We start from the raw sequence: 17,696 nt of genomic DNA, 5'->3' as shown, positions 1-17,696 counted from the left end.
AAGAAACCATATGGATAACACTGTTGTCACAAAGGGGAAAACCAATAGAAGGACCGGACTGTCATGCTGATCCAGAGATCTATATTAATACTGTTAGTGGTAGATGAACTAGAAGTTATGTTTTCTGATGTGACGCAAATGAAGCATGGATCTTATCTACAATATATCTCTCATATCTATTTTTAACTCAAATCCATGAACCTTTAGGTGAAACTTTCAGACTGTAGATAGTATAGAGAATAGAGAAACAAACTGACATTGTAGGAAAAAAAAACTAGACAAACTTATAGGACAGAATTTTTTTTTTTTTTTTTTTTTTTTTGTGGTGCTGGGATTGTACCCAGGAGCACTTTACTAGTGAGCTACATCCTTGTTCTTGTTTCTTATTTTAAGACAGGGTCTTACTATATTATTGAGCTGGTCTCAAACTCAAGATCCTCTGGCTCAACTTCCCACCTTGCAGAATTATAAGCGTGTGCCATCAAACCTGGCCACAAGATGGAATTCTATAAGACAACTTTTCCCCAGTCTTTTTAACAAGTAAATATAATGAAAAAAGGAACCATGCTAGGTTAAAATAAGATTTAAGGTATGTGACCAGGTACAATGTAAAAATCACAGAATGAATACCAGTTTAGACAAATCAACTGCAAATTTGGGGACAGCCAGGAAACTGGAATATGGTCTGAGGTTAAAAAATGTTCTGGAATAGAATGTGGAGATTTCTGACAACAACAACAAAAAAGACTACAATAAACACTAGGCAGATATGATCTTGTTTTTGTTAAAAATGTGAATATATATGCATAGAAAAAATCCAGAAGGATATGTATGCATTGAGCCGTTAATAGTGGTCATCCCTGAGTGGTGGTAATACAATGTTTTTATCTTTCTATTTTGCTTATCTATTTTTTTTTAAAATGTCCACAATGCACTTCTATCTCTTCTGTAATGTTAAAAGGTTATCTTAAAACAAGAACTTCTAGAAAATTATAGATTTCCTTTTTTTGGATAGGTAACTGTAGACAATCTGTAGTCAAACAACTACAAAACGTAGGTACCACTACCCATCTAGTGACAGTATATCCTATTTGTAGCTAAAGTATTTAAAATACTTTAAAATAAATTTTTAAGTGCTTGGCTTGCAAGGATAATACTAAAAACTATAATAGAAATATCACTGCACAAAAAACACATTGCAAGAGAGCAATTCATCTTTGATTATTCAATTAAAAAAACACAAGTAGATACATCATGCTACACGTCATTCACCCTCCAAATCAAGCCATAACTACTAGTATTACTCTTAGGGAAAAAAAAAATCTAGGTTCTAGTATTTCAAAGTACAAAGTAGGAATTTCTCAAGAGGCATCCATCCCAGGCCAAGGTCCTCGTCTATGCTTCAGGTGTGGTTGGAGTGGCATTGGGCTCCAAGTCCTCCTGGGGAGGGGGAGCTGAGGCTTCTTGTTCAGCAAGTGCCTCTCGGACTTGGCTGCCCAGAACTGCATCATGGATGCTATAGAACAGCAGCTCCTTTAAGGCAGGATTTTCAAAAAATCTATTTCGAGTGAGATCATTCACAACTTGCGCTATAAAAAGAAGAACAGAAAATAATTCCATGAATGCTATATTATGTCTCACTCCAATCCCTGTGTTCATCACATCACACCTCCAGGCCCAGGAAACCTTTTTATTTCTTCTTGTGTAATCATCCAGGATTTCTCTATGCAAATATAAATAAATAGAAATATATATTTTCATTTTCTCCCTTTTATTACCTAAAAGGTGTACACTATATTATTCTTGACTATTTTTGCTTATTTTTTTCCTACCACTACATGCTGTTCTAATGTATAGATATACCCCGGTTTATTTAACTGGTCCCTTTTGTTTGATATTTGAGTTTCTTTTCCATTCTCTTGTTTTTATAGACAACCTTGTGATGAACAACTATGTAGATGTGCCATTTTGAATGCGTGCAGCATGGGTTTGCTTCATTAAAAGGCAAATACCTCTGTATTTTCAATAGATAATGCTGGTCTGCCCTCCAAAGGGGCTGTTTTGCACTTAACACCAGTTACATGCCTATTTTTCTACCAGCTGCCTATGAAGCAAGTGGTCACATTTTTCTTTTTCTTTTTGTCAACCTGACAGGTGAAAAATTATGTGTTTAGGCAGATTTAATTTTCAAGTACTGTTTAACCCAAATATAATATAAATAAAAATAGCAGGCAAAGTATTCCAAAACTATTGGATGGAAAAACAACCAGAATGATTTTATAAAATGTTTATGGCAGCCACTGATAATAAGCAATGGTTTATCAGCTCCTTCCCTCCAACACCTGTTCAGAGAGGTGAATGCCTGTAAGTGACTAATTTCAAAGCTGGCTTTACAGTGACTTTTGAGAAGAATGATTTTCATTTTTATAAAAAAATTAAAATACAGAAAATAATTTTAAAGGAAGTTCTTAAAGAAAACTAAAATGTTAAGACATTCCTAAAGATATACTCACCACTGCATCCTGCTAAATATACATAAATACCGACATCTCCATATTCTTTTACAATCTGTAATAATGTTGAAATAAAGATTAGTTTCTCTTGACTCTATGCCAGATGCAAGTCATTTTCTACCAATACGTATTTAAGAGATATGAGACAGTCTAATTCACTCATTGAGCTACCTTTAGCTTTAATATTTATGCCTTATTGAGCTAATCACTTAAAAGTAATTCTGTACTTCTTTTGCTTTGCATATAATGATAATGAGGGGTATCAAAAATATTGTTTTACTTTGGTGTAATAAATGTATTATGGTAATGATTTTTTTAGAAAGAATCTTCTTATATAGAGATACTGAAATATTTACAGATGAAGTGATAACTCAGTTGTACTTCAAAATAAGAGAACAGAAAATGGGTGTCTGGTATAAATGAGATCAGATTGGTCATAAGTTGTAACCATTAAAGCTGAGTGATAGTTACATGGGATTCATTTTATTCATTTATTTATATGCAGTGCTGAGAATTGAACCCAGTGCCTCACACATGCTAGGCAAGTGCTCTACACTGAGCTACACCCCAGCCCCACATGGGATTCATTATGCTGTTTTTTTTTCTTATTTTTGTATTGAGGGTTGAACTCAGGGGCACTTAACCACTGAGCCACATTCCCAGTTCTTATTTTGTATTTTATTCAGGGTCTCACTGAGTTGCATAGTGCCTCGATGTTGCCAAGGCTGGCTTTGAACTTGTGATCCTCGTGACTCAGCCTCCTGAACTGCTGGGATCACAGGCTTGTGCCACCATGCCCAGCTTTTACTTTTGTATGTTTAATTTACTTTCCATAATCAGTTGAAAAAAAAACAACAAATTTTAAGAGTTTTAAGAGCTGAAAGGACTCTCATCAATTTTCTGATGTGACTGATGGAGACCCTGGACATGGAGAAATGACTTGGTTAAGGTGATGCTCACCCCCGCCAGGGTTTTCACTCCCACAGAATCGATAAAATTGACTTGAGTAAAATCCAGGATGATGGTGTGGACATTATCCCCTGGGGGCATAAACCTCTGCAGTTCTTCAGGAAATGTGTTTTTGATGACTATTGGGGGATATTTGACTTCATCATCCTCTTCTTCAGGCTTAGTTCCATCCTCTCCATCTACTTCTGCATCCTATGTCAAAAATGATACCAACCCAGAATTATATGAACATTTTTGTTGTTAAAAATATTTATAATGGAAAATAAGCCCTTAATTCTCAACTCACAGATTATACAAGAACCCTTCTAAAATATTTGTCATCACAGCCTCGAAATATGACAAAAAGAATATGTGTATAATTCTTAGGGTTAGTTTAGTTTCTTTTCATCTCTTTCTCCTTTTTAAAATAACTTTATTTTGTTAATTTATTTTTTCATGTGGTTCTGAGGATCAAACCCAGTGCCTCACAAATGCTAGGTGAGTATTCTACCACTGAGCCACAACCCCAGCCCTCTTCTTTTTTATTGGTTCACTAAAATCTATACTCCTTAGTTCTCTTCTCCATTTCCCCCTCACTTCTAAAATAGTTCCATTAACTTCAGCATGATAGGTCACAAGTTACCATAAGTCTGAACAGCAAAAGCCTTTGAGCTTTTTACTATCAGCTGAATACGTCTGTGACAAAATATGAATGGTAAAATTTTCCAACTTCTGTGTGATTTTTAACCTTGAAAACAATATTTTCACTCTTTATTACAGACATATCTTCAAACTGACCTTATTACATACTTTTAGTATGTGAGATACTTAGATTATTTCTAAGTTTTTCTATTTTAGTGACTTTATGCTGTGTATAGACGTTAACCACAGATAAAGATGGAGGTCACTGTGGACCAAGAGAAATGGGAAAAGAACACTCACCGCCTTGACCACAGTTGCGTTGGCCATGTTTGCATTTCCGACTTCCTTAGCATACTTCCTCATGGCCTTTCTCCTGGCTCCCATTATGACTGCTGGGTTCACTCCAGTCTTTACAGAAGAGCAACATATAGAAATCACTTTCAGGCTCCCAGAGACATACCACATGTTATCCATCTTCTAATCTCCCCCATTTAACCCATTTCTGTGCTTGATGACCACCCCAAATTCTTATTCTACTTTTCCCTCAGGTGTCCTGAGCTACTCCCTAAGAAAACATTAGTAGCCTTTCTTAGTCTTTATTCAAGATAACTAGAAGCTTTGTGTGTTGATGGCCAGTGTAGGGTTGATTTTCACTCATACCAAAGGAATTCACCTGATCCCCAAAGTAGGAAATCTAAGACTTATATTTTTACTTTCTTTTCTTAAATGTTTTTCAAAAAGGGAACATATGCATATGATAAGAGAGAAGGAATGGTAGTAATGGTTGTACAACATGATAAAGTATTTAATGTCACCCACTGGATTGTACACTTGAAAATACTTATTGTGGTAGATTTTATCTTATATATATTTTACCACAGTTTAAAAGAGAGGGGAGGTAGAGGGGAAAATAGTCTAATAGTGTATACTGAGACATTTAAGTGACCCTCCCATTCCTGCCAATTCACCCATCCCCTCCCCAGAAAGGATCACTCTTAATCTCATGGGACTCACCTTTCTTTTTAATGCGTTGCTATATAAGTCACTATTTGCATAGTAAATGGGGGCATTTATTTGGAATATTTTAATTCCAGGAATTTCTTTCACCTGAGAAATAAAATATTAGTGAATTTAACACCTGGATATATTTCAGAATCAAAACTGCAATTTTCTGCCTCCTTCAATGTAAAATGAATACAGAAGCTGAGAATGGCCCTCTTAGTGTGTTGGTCATGATGTCACTATATCTACTCAGGCTTTGTAAGGAAGAATCTTGAGGATAAAAAGTTTTTTTAAAATATATTTATTATTGCATTATAGTTACACATAATAGTGGGGTTCATTTTGACACATCCATAAATGCATATAATTTGCTCCCTTTCAATCCTTGGTACTTCCCTTTCCCTCTCTCTTTTATGTATAACTATAATGCACCAATTTAAAAAATAATAAATAAATGGAAGAAAAATTTTTTGAGCCAGAGTCTCTATGTTGTCCAGGCTAGTCTTGAACTCCTGGGCTCAAGTGAGCCCCTGCCTCAGCCTCCTGAGTATCTGAGACCACAGGCACATGCTTCCAAACCTATCTTGAAAGTCTCTAAAAATGTACATATTCCCATTTCTCTAACTATCTATCTTTGTTTCATTTTTACCATTAAACACAAAGAAGATGGAGAAGATGGAACTGATAATCATTCAAAAAAGAGAAAAGAAAGTGGATAGGAGGGCTGGGGATGTGGCTCAGGCGGTAGCGCTCTTGCCTGGCATGCGTTCGGCCCGGGTTCGATCCTCAGCACCACATACAAACAAAGATGTTGTGTCTGCCGAGAACTAAAAAATAAATATTAAAAAAAAAAGAAAGTGGATAGGAGGGGAGCTGCAGCAAGATGGGGAGAAGTAGGCTAACAAAGCAAACAGAGGTTGGCACTGGTGTGACCCACAGACTGCAGGAAGGAGCTAGTGTGGACACAGGCAACACAGAGGGACCTTTTTACTGAAAAGTCTAGATGCAGAAGGAGGAAGTCTACATGCAGTTTGGAAACAAGTAATTCACCACATAATTTTCTAGAATGAGGAAAAAGATAGCAACCCTAACACCAGGATCATTTCTTAATACTATATAGTAAGTCTGAGAATTTCTTCCCAAGCAGAAGACAAAACTAATTTTAAAAGATTTTTTTAAACGTTTTTGAGGTTGCACTGAAGAAAAGAACCTTTGTAATAAAGGGAACTCGAAGCCATAGTTTTACCCATTAAAAGTGAAATGGAAGAATTTTAGAGCTCCAGATTTTACAGTTAAAATTAGTATTGTAACATCAGTTTAAATCTATCAAGAGAAAGCCATGCTAGATGCAGTGGCACATTCCTATAATCCCAGCAGCTCTGGAGGCTGAGGCAGGAGGATTGTGAGTTCAAAGCCAGCCTCAGAAATGGTGAGGTACTTTGCAACTCAGTGAGACCCTGTCTCTAAATAAAATACAAAATAGGACTGGGGATGTGGCTCAGTGGTCAAGTGCCCCTGAGTTCAATCCCTGGTACCAGGAAAAAAAATAAATAAAAGAAAGTCATGCACTTATATACCATTCTCCCACTTTCAGTATTTTGTACATATATACTTTAATTCCAACAATATATATTTAGCTTCATTAAAAATGAGGAAATATAAATGTTAGGAAGTTGAGTCATTAATGCACAGAATAAACTATAAAACTGAATCCTGACAGTAAATTAAACCTCGTGATTTTCACTTTGACCACGATGCCTCCCTCCCTTTCATCCCTGGTTTTTGTTCTGGGCAAATATACCACTTAGCCAGTTACATCACACTCTTATAATCTTTTAAAATATTTTTTTAAAAAGGTCCTACCTCCTCATATGCATCTATGTCGATATACACATCAGTGTCAGGAAGCTGTCCCAGGACTTTGTAGCTTGGACTGGAGATGGAGAGCATGTTAAAGTCTACTGTGCCGAAGGGCAGTGTGTGCTTAGACATGACAGCATGATTTGCTAGTGCATTCAGGAATACATGATCCGTACACAGTGCCTTGTGAAAGGGCTCCTTACGTATCACATTCCTAGTGACATCACATTGAAGTGATATTGCAGGTATACAGAGGGAAGTCAAGGTCCCTTGGTGGGGGGAGAACTGGGCATCAAAGGATAAGGAGTTCAAGAGGCAGAGGAGGAATGGGACTTCTGATCACCTGGGGTACCCTGACACCCCATTTCTGTAGGTCTAAATCCTACTGCTTCTAACAAAGGCCAAGTCCTGACTACATCCCTACTGAAACCAGGAGCAAAGAAGTCTCTTTCCATAAACTCCTCTGGGATTTCATTTGGGCATCTCTTATGTTTATTGTCACACCATACATTGCTTATATCTACTGAAGCACATAAAACTGTACATTCTAATTTTCTGAAGAAAGATTACAAAATAATGATTAAGAGTCACCTTCTGAACTCACAAAAATGCATATTAAAGTCATGATCCCACCACATACTGTGATCTTGGTAAGTTAATCCAATCACTCTAGGACTCTGTCTATGGCTATGAAATTAGAGTACTAATAGTCATTGGGTTGTAAGGATGAAATGACATAAAGCATTGATCTGCACAGTGCTCCGTTACTTCATTGTCATCCTTAACATTATCACTTGTATTATAGTCTGTCATCCTTAGGAGAATACAACCTTTTTCAAGGGCAGGACCATGTCTTATTTATTGCAATATCCTGAAAGGCTACTATGTCCCTGGGAACATAGTCAACCCTCAACAAATAGCTACTCAATGAAGATTATAGTTATTTTGATACATTTTATAACACAGACTAAACTTTAAGCTCTTTGGGGGCAGAAATAAACCCTCACATATAACACACAGAGTACTAGCATGGAAGAGGCCATCAGAGTTATTTGCTGAATGATCAAAACAATTTGGTTGTCTCATGACTCTGTGGGCTCTGAAGGAAACTTGAGTGTTTGGAACAAGCCAGTGCATCTCTAGCCATCTCCTGGAAGAATTCCCTAATTACAGAACTGAGACTAGCTGAGTCACCACGTATCCTAAGAGCTGGTCCCAAACTCCACCCTGCAAAAACCCAGCAAGACCCAACAACAAAGCACACATTCAAACCTAATTAATTATCAGAGGGAGAAAGAGAATTATAACACTTAAAAAAAACTTCCCCAATCTTAAAATTTATAGGAAACAATAAAATTCAATTCGTTAAAGAAAACAACAACAACATACTCTCAACTTCTAGACTATAGCTTGTTAAAGGACAGATTTTTAAAAAAAATTTTTGGTGCTGGGAAGTGAAACCAGGGTCTTGTGCATACTAAGCAAACACTCTACCACTGAGCTATGCCCTCAACTCCCTAGATGTTTTTAACAATGATGATGACCAAAGTTCTGGGCTGAAGGATTCCTAGATGTACTACTAATATTTTTTTATAAAAATGGGGAAAACTTCTTTTAGATAAAAATGGGCAACAGTGTTATTATATGGGATTCCTCCTTCCCTTCCTGTGCTCGTGATGGATGGACCTCAAACATGCCAACCCCACTTCCACCCATTCAAATTCAGACTGTACTTTAAGTCAGCATGGGAATCTCAGCCAGGACATTCACTCCCCATTTTAGTCTGGGCACTTGCCTCTGGGTTCTGTAAATCACAGTCAGCAGAGCAATGATCACAGCAGTGATCAATCCATAGTCCAATCCCAGGAACAAGGAGGACACGAACGTGGTGAGCCAGATGGTCTAAATAGAAGTCAGAAAGCTATATGGAGAATCATGTTAAAAATTCCAAGAACTAAACACCCACAAGTTTTGTTCATCTTGCCTACGTGTGTACCGCAAATAACTAACTGGATTAACATCTTTCTCACATAGTTGCTGCTGTAACCTATTAATCTAATTATCACCTTTACTTACCAGCTCTATCTTGCTGGTTCTCCAGAAAAAGGGGAGATCTGAGAACTGCATAAACATCCCCTTCAGGTTGACGATCACAATGGCCGACAGCACAGCCTGAAACACAGCACATCCACCCATGCCTCTCTTCTTGTGTCCACAGGGCCCTGTTGCTGGGTCTTCACAGTCCAACTGCTGCCCTTCCCGCATCTTCTCCCCACTGACTTCCTAGGTTGAGCTGATGATACCTTTGGAGGCATGGATGCCTGGATACTGGACACATAGTTAACTAGAATATACTTGGGAAACCAGGTTTATATCCTAGTAGCAAACCTGCATGGTGGTCAAGAGGTTCAGAATTAAACAAGATACTCAAGGATTTCACCCATGGTCTTCCTAAGACTTTTTAAATGTTGTTTCTGAACTCTCCTAGATTAAATACATCAACAAATAAATTTCTTACAAGTATAGGTCACCTCATATTTTTAATGAAAGTATAAAGTCATAGAAGGTCAAAGAGCACAGGAACCTTGGAGATTACCCAGTTCAAACCCCACTTTGCAGATAAGGGAACTGAGACCAAGAGGAGTTCAGATGGCTTTCTCAAGGTCCCAGTGACACTTGATTATGGAGCAGGATCTTGATCCTAGGCATGGCTCTTTCTCGTTCCTTTCTGCTAGGATTATAGTAAAAATCCCTAAGGCAGCCATAAAAACAGAGAGAAATAAAATAGTAAAATATCTACACATGGAAAAACCTCACATCAAGTCCACACTACACACCTGGGGTAATGATTCAAAAAGGAATCCAGTGGCTAATATGACCAGCAGAATCATTAATGAGGCCAAACAACCTGCAAGCTGAAAATGAGAGAAGACACAGGAAGGGACTTTTAGGAAACTAGAGTAAGAGGCAGAGGGTGGGTTGGTCTAATTCTTTTCATATCACTATGGGAAAATCAAGAAAATCTACATTCAAATAAGTAATCCAAACCATTATATAACCATATCCTGCTCCCTCTTTGAAGTTTTGATTCTTCCTATGGCTTTTAAATATTCTGACTTAAAAGCCCTTGTAAGAAGTGGAAGAAAGATATCTGGTACCAACCTAAGACTGACCAGGGCCAGAAGAGTCCAAACAAGTGGTTCTACCCAATACAGTAGTCACTAGATACATGTGACTATACAAGTTTTTTAAGTTAAATCAAATAAACATTTAAAAATCAGGTCTCAGTTCCACTATTCATATTTCAAGTTGCTAGGGGCTGTCATATGGATGGTGCAAATATTGTATATTTCCATTACTGGAGAAAGTTCTTTTGGATGGTGCTGGCATCCTGCCCATACTCAGTCTCAGACTTTCTTTTTCTTTTTTCTTTTGGTACTGGAGATTAAACTTAGGGGCACTTTGACCACTGAGCTACATCCCCAGCCCTATTTTTGTATTTTATTTAGAGACAGGGTCTCACTGAGTTGCAAAGCACCTCACCATTGCTGAGGCTGACATTGAACTCACAATCCTCCTGACTCAGTCTCCCAAGCTGCTGGGAGAGTGCGCCACCATGCCTGGCCTCAGTCTCAGGCTTTCATAACAACATTCCATGTCTGAACTTTGAGGTTTACTGGTAGCAAAGGGAGCACTATATAACTTTCCAATTTAACTGGAAAATATGCCTCTTTTTTATAGATTCAGTTTTTGTGATTTGCTTCAACCAGTCATTGTCTTTCTCTGATTCACTACATAGCCCACTGGACCATGGATCTGCAGGCAGAGTAGCTTTGTTGGGGTTCAGAATTTAATCAAGAGATCAACATTTAATTTCCACTCCAAACATGAGTTCTTAGAGGCCTGTTGTATACCCACCTGTGTCTTCCCTCCGGTTCCCTCCTGAACAAGGCTTCGAGACAAGGAGCACGAGATAGAAAAGGTCTGGAAGAGTGAGCCAATGGAATTACACAGTCCCAGGGCAATGAGTTCCTTTTCCACATGGCAGCAAAAACACAAAGGAGAAGGTAATTTTTTTTCAGCGGGGGGAAACATGGTAGCTCATTTAATAAACATTCAGAAGTACAGCTTGTCTTTTCATTCTTTCTTTTTCTTAATATTTATTTTTTAGGTGTAGATGGATACAACACAATTCCTTTATTTTTATGTGGTGCTGAGGATTGAACCTGGGTCCCACCCGTGCTAGGGGAACGCTCTACCACTGAGCCACAATCCCAGCCCCATTCATTCTTTCTTCAGATAAAATAATTTGTTGAGTTCACAATAGGAATTGTGGCATATTTTACAATGGAATAAAAATACTTTGGTTATTATAATTTCTGTGATCCTCACCCTAACACACCCTATATATGAATAATACTATAAGAGAAAAGAAAAGAAAATCACAGTAAAAAGGAGAAAATACATTTGTTAAGAGAAAGTTTTTGATGTACGATTATTGGCATCATTTTGATACCCGGGCTATTTCTCATCAACAAGTACATGCCAATGTCTTCCCAGGACCAGAGAGTTCTGCTCTTGGGCTACTCTGGGAATTTCTAGTTTGATGAATGCATCTCATATGACTGTGGGCATCTGGTCTTCCCTTAGAAATATATAGTGTGCTAAAAAAAGACACTGTTAGGCTAAGATAGTTCATGGTGTTTGGATTACCTACCTCATAAGTAGCTCTGTTTAAAAAAAAGGCATCAGAGAGAATACTATGGAGTTCAGATGATTAATCATATGCCTAAAGTTCAATGAACAAATATAAACCTTTCTGTGGAGCAAAAATGGTTCTGGAGATGTGTTTTATTCCCAGGCTGTGGGCTTTAAGCAGAGGGATAAATTGGAGTATGGCAAATCACAGATTTCGTGTCACCTTTCTAGCTGAACCCCTGAGGGCTCTCTACTTCAAGGTTTGGATATCTAATGCTCATGAATAGTAAAAGAAATCATAGCATTGAATCAACACATGCTTCAAATACATCCAATAACAAAATAAAGGTTTTTCTACCAAGATAGAAATCTAGTTCATTTGCCTTCCATGACAGAGTGTAATGAATGAATTTACCACTATGAAATATCTGCAGGAAACTAACAATCTTTACCTGATTGCCATCGACCTGGTAGCCATGTTTATTTGCCAAGGTCTTGGCCATTGAGATGGTCACTGAAAATCCAACGATGGCTATGGCAATGGCATCCACATACACGAGGTGGAAGAGGCTGGTGTCTGGATTGGCTGGAGGAAGTAGCCTGAAAAGTTAAGCTGATTTTAACTCAAGTGCTTTGACCACCAGGAAACCACTGGGGAGCATTAGAGAGGGGCAGAGTCTACAATGAGGTCACCAAGGTTTGGGTAGTTGTTTGCTCTGGGTTAGGAAAAATGAGGGCTCTCCTTGAGAGAGAGAGGTTCTTTCCAAGCCCAAACTGTACAAAGCAGGCATACTACCTGGATGGATTATCAGCAGAGATTAGATGCTGTTTTATTTATAAAGGAGTAACCTCATACTGCATGGCGCCCTGTTGGTAGGTGTAAATAAGACACAGAAACAGGAAGAAGAGAGGGTCAGCAAAGTGCTCAGATGCCATAAGACATTTAAACCAGTCTTGGGGTGGGGAGGATGTTGGAGGGACAAGGACTACCTTGGAGAAGAATTACTGTCATTGTAACATGATTCACTTCTCTCACTGTTATACAAGGTAAGGACTCTTAAGTCTGTTAACTCTTCGCATGTCATTGTCCCTTCAGTTCTAACATGGGAAAGGAGCAGCGGCCAATTATACTCCTTGAGTCTCACCTATGAATCCTGGGAATCTGAAGGAGCCCATAGTGTGATTCCTGCCTCTATAAAGGGGAACCTGACTTTTGTAGTTTAGGACACTTGAAACAAAACAGAGATTCCCTAAAATGTTATAGGGGAAAAGGCAACAGGGATTTTCTAAGACATCCTGCTTCAAATCAAGGCATTGTGCTAAATAACAATCACTTAATAGAGACACAATGATATCATTATTACAAAACAAAATTATTATTCATGTAATAATATCATTATTACAAAATTATTAAGTGCTTTCTTTGTGCCAGGTTCTGTGCTTACTTTTTTTTTTCCCCAATAGCCCTGTGAACGAGGCATCATTATAATCTCGATTTTACACAGGTGGGGAAATGAGGTTAATTAAGCAACTTGTCCAAGACTGAACAGTTCTACTAGGTACAACAAAACCAGGAAGAGCCTGCCTCTCTATTTCTCTCACCATGGTATGCACAGTGACAGAAGGGACACTTCAAATTCTTGGGTAAAAAAGGGAAGGGAGGAAGGGAAAGGAAACTAGTATCTGTTAAGGCTAGATCACACACTATATACTTGATATAAGCTACCTCACTTATCCTCACGATATTCCTATTTGAGAGCTACCACTATTAGCCTAATTAATAGGTTAAAAAAGGGATGCTTTTAGATGCTAAGTGATTTCCCCAAGATGGATCAGAAAATTAAATGCAGGGGGTCTGAGTAAATTAGTTGTCTTTCCCCTGCCCATTGATGCACAAAGGGAAAGACAACTAATTTACTCACAGGGAAGGCCTAGCACAAGGGTTGGACCTGAGGAGTAAAAATGTAAGAAATGGATGTATTTTGGAATGAATTCAGGAAAGTAAACTCCAAGTAGGTACATTACCATGACTGGGATCTTAGTAACTGTCAGTTGCCACTTTCTGGTATGTTTGGTGTTACTTGTTACACCAACCATTCCTCTCATTCTGGTAAGTGCGGACAGCTTCTCTCATCTAGATGTGAAATCTATTTGCCCTCTTGCTGAACCTAAGTTGGCCTTCTGATTTGCTTTGAGCAACAGAATGTGGTGGAAGGGATGCCCTATAAATGCCTAAAGTGGCCTGGCAAATTCTCTACGTTTCTTTGTTGTTGCCCTGAGCACCATGTAAAGAGGTCTCGCCACCCTGCTGGGGACAACATGTGGAGAAAAGGTGCCAGTCAGCCCCAGGCTGTTCCAGCCACTCCAGCTGAGGCAACAAACATGTGAATGAAGCCCTCTTGGATCCTTCAGCATGAGATACCCCTTCAGATATGTCCAGGTGTATGATAGCGCACCAGGGAGACCAGAACCCCGGTGGAAGCCGTCCTAGACTGAAGAATTATGAGCAAATTAATGATTGCTGTTTTAAGATACTGTTTGGGAGTGGTTTGTTATGAAGTAGCAATAAGACTCATAGATAAGAGAAACAGTATGACTCTATGTAGACATGCAGGTAGGTGAGTATTTGTTACCTGCCTCTTTAGGGTAAAGTTTCAGAAGGACAAGGTTTCTAGGCAGCCAAGTTCCAGAACGGTAAAATGTTTTTGTTTGTTTGTGCTTCAAGTTTAGTTCTCACAAATAAAATTAAAGCAATATATTTGGATATAGTACAACAGGGAAAGGCAGGCATTTAGTGGAAATTATGGTGACATGTGAATTTTAATGTATCAGTATATTTTTACAAGGAAAATTTGAAGTGTAAAAATTTTGCATTTAATCAAATTATTTGTAACTAGTAAGTGAGAGTTATCTATTGGGTTGAATCGAAGATCAGAGTTTATCAGTTACTGTGTTAGAGACCCAGGTGTGAAGTAATGGAAAGATCACACACATCTGGGTATCAAGAAGGACAATTTCTAGGTCCAGGCTGGGACTCTCCAAGTCACTAAAGCTCATTTAGGTCTCTCAACTATCACTTCCCTGACACTTAAAACTTCAACCCAGTCCCTCCGATGGCTTACTTGCCTTCTCTTGTTTTCAAAGCATTTTGCATTATTTGTCTATTGATCAATTGTCTATCTCCATTAGAATATAAGCTCCATGAGAGCAAGGACTTTTTGCTTGAGTGTCTGTTTTTCTCTTTAATTGCTGTGCTCCTGCATTCAATAAACAGATGCACAATAAATAAGAATAAATGAACTTTTCTGTAAAATAGAGATAATAATGTATTTTGTCAATAGAGTTGCTTTAATCTCAACTGATATGGCAGATATACAAGTATTTTATAAATTATAAGTCAAAGCTGAAAAGCAGGGTATTTCTACTGTGCCATAGCTTTACGCCGAATCATTATAAGAAACATGTTCACTGCCATATTGTCATGAAGTTTAAAGGTAGAGTGCAATCTTCCTCCTTCAACACTTGTACTATGGGATGAGCTTTGGCTTAGAGAACATCTTCAGCGCCCTCTGCTTCCCAGGAGACTCAGGACTGGAGGGCAAGGCCTGATGGAATGGGAAGTTCCCTCAATGTCCAACATCTGGGCAAATGTCTGACTCTGTTAGGAAGAGAGAAGAGGGTGTTGAGAGAAAGCAAAATAGTACAAGAGATAGAAAGACAGGGATATACCTAGAGATTCAGAGAAGGTCGAAGTAAGATGAGCAGAGGTGGTAGTCATTCTTGCTTTCAGATACAGAGAAAGATTAATCAATGTTAAAAATGTAGAGTAGGTAATATAGATGAAGCACAGAAGCAAGCAGCATATGATTTGAAATTAGAAAACCCACAGTAATAGCGGACCTCAGAACTTCCAGTTAGCCTGTCTTGAATGTGCAATGTGCAGACCAGGGCTACACTGGCTGTGAGCATGGTCTCCTGCCCTCTCATGGCTGCCCTAGGAGAAGCAGGGATTACCAGGCCCCCATTGAAAGGCAGGGACACTGAGGTGTTAAGAGGATAAGTGACCCACTATGAGTAAGGTCTTTTGTTCTTAATTCCTGTGTCACTCAAGGAAATGTTTTAAAAACTCTTAAGGAAAACAAAAGAAAAACCATTTCCCACGGTTGGTGGAATTGTAAAATAGTACAATTGCTATGGAAAGCAGTATGTGATTTCCTCAAGAAATAAAAAATTAAACTATCATATTATCCAGTAATTCTACTTTGGGGTTTATACCCAAAAGGATAGAAAACAGGGTCTCAAATATATATATTTATTTTTACCAGTGTTCATAGCAAGTACTATTCATAATAGACAAGTGGTAGAAGCAACATAAATGCTCACTGATGGATGCTTGGAGAAATAAATACAGTATATATACAGTAGAATATTACTAAGCCTTAAAGAAAGAAGAAAATACTGTTATGTGCTACAACATGAATAAACCCTGAGGAAATTATGCAAGTGAAAAAAAAAAGACAAATACTGTTTGATTCCACTAACATGAGGTACCTATGGACCTTCTCATTGAACTAGAAAGATGAAGATGGTGGAGCTGGGAGATGGAGAAGGAGGAAGTCATTTAACAAGAATAAAAATTCAGATGTGCAATATGGAAAAACTCTGGAGATGTGTTTTACAATGATTTGAATATACTTAACATTATTGAACTGTCAACTTAAAAATGGTTAAGTGATATGTTTTATTAATACACTCACCCATTCCCAACCCCTAGCACCCTCAGTTATTTGGTACGCTGGAAAAGATTATTTTCATCGCAATAGTACTTATATCAGAGGTTAGAAACAATTTGATTATTCAAGTCACCCTGTTACCAAAGTCAACTATTTTCCTACCCCAGAGGAAGTGTTCCAACGACATCCACATTGTATGATTCTTTCAAATTAAATCCAGCTGAGATGCCAGTTCCCATTACCACCTAAGACAGACACAAATACAAATATACCTTCAGGGATGAATGTTCAAATGTCAGAAAAATAAGCTTCAAAGAATTTCTTAGCCAAGTCTAACCCAGTCTCACTTTTGATGGTCAGTTTTAAAATGAGAAGTTTTTGTTAGCTTTCAGCCATTCTAACTTCTCTCAACGACTCTACATCATGTAACACAAACAGGTTTTAAAGTTTCCTTGAGGCCTGGAATGATTTTCTTCTCACTTTGTTCTGTTCCCTGCTGAGGTGTCAGGCTGGTTCAGTGCAACAGAAAGAGGACATTAAGCTTCTCAGGGGTGGACCTTACCTTGGGGCAGGTAAAAGGAGTCTCTGGCCAAGCTCTCATGAGTGGAGGGTAGTAAGATGTGTGTGGTGAGGGTGGCTCAGCATATCAGTATGAAATGAAAGAAATCAATGTTTGGATTTAGAACCCTCCTGCTGACTCTGTTTCTAGGATAGCAACACCCCACAGTTGTCTTCTCCAGGGCCACAGTGCACACTCCCCAGGGTGATGGTGGATAGAAGGCCACCCTGGATGGTCAGGCCCCAGATTTACTTGAGGGATATTGCTCAACCCTTAGTGAGACACAGTGAGACGGCAGTTTGCTTCCATCTCCATAACTACTGCTCATATTGCTTTCTGAAGAGGTTACCCAGGAGGGGAGGAATTAGACTATCTCTTACAATTTTAGAACCCCTTCTTTCTCTGGGAGTGGACATGTAAGTCCCGGTTTCCACTTGGGAGTCCAGCAAGAGATTCTAACCCTCTTTGTATGGGAAATAAGGCAGGAAAGCCCCACTTACTAAGTGAGCAGTGAAGGTTGCCTTTCCTGCCTGGGTACTTCCCAGATACCCTTTAGAGACTCCTTTGTTTTCCAGGGAAATGGTTTGCCAAAATTCTGTCATTGAAATGTCTTTCAATCATAATTTAATCCATGCCTTTTCAACTTCTTATCAAAGCTATCCACAGAGCACAGAATAGAAGCCATATAGGAAAGTTTGGGGATAGACTTTTTAGGATCCCCTTTAAACAAAAAGTAAAATA

General features: G+C 38.4%; 1 protein-coding gene across 4 annotated transcripts in view; it reads right to left on the bottom strand.

The window, feature by feature from the left end:
* Window positions 1–1,082: 1,082 nt before the first annotated feature.
* Window positions 1,083–17,696, bottom strand: part of Slc26a5 (solute carrier family 26 member 5) — a 28,688-nt gene continuing 12,074 nt past the window's right edge. For 2 of the 4 annotated variants that reach the window (XM_026384960.2, XM_026384961.2), the window contains 12 exons: window positions 16,559–16,641; window positions 12,116–12,263; window positions 10,884–10,997; window positions 9,803–9,880; window positions 9,042–9,137; window positions 8,761–8,867; window positions 6,969–7,038; window positions 5,118–5,210; window positions 4,404–4,511; window positions 3,474–3,674; window positions 2,514–2,568; window positions 1,083–1,589 (listed from right to left, as the gene is read on the bottom strand). In XM_026384960.2, coding sequence (XP_026240745.1) covers window positions 1,396–1,589; window positions 2,514–2,568; window positions 3,474–3,674; window positions 4,404–4,511; window positions 5,118–5,210; window positions 6,969–7,038; window positions 8,761–8,867; window positions 9,042–9,137; window positions 9,803–9,880; window positions 10,884–10,997; window positions 12,116–12,263; window positions 16,559–16,641 — 1,347 coding nt within the window. In that variant the 3' untranslated portion in view covers window positions 1,083–1,395. Of the gene's footprint in view, window positions 1,590–2,513; window positions 2,569–3,473; window positions 3,675–4,397; window positions 4,512–5,117; window positions 5,211–6,968; window positions 7,039–8,760; window positions 8,868–9,041; window positions 9,138–9,802; window positions 9,881–10,883; window positions 10,998–12,115; window positions 12,264–16,558; window positions 16,642–17,696 lie in introns of all 4 variants that reach the window. The other 2 variants (XM_077796722.1, XM_077796723.1) reach the window with 2 other exon arrangements.

This window comes from Urocitellus parryii, chromosome 3 (assembly GCF_045843805.1).
Source record: "Urocitellus parryii isolate mUroPar1 chromosome 3, mUroPar1.hap1, whole genome shotgun sequence".
Classification (NCBI taxonomy): Eukaryota; Metazoa; Chordata; class Mammalia; order Rodentia; family Sciuridae; genus Urocitellus; species Urocitellus parryii.
This window is presented reverse-complemented; position numbering and strand designations above follow the sequence as displayed.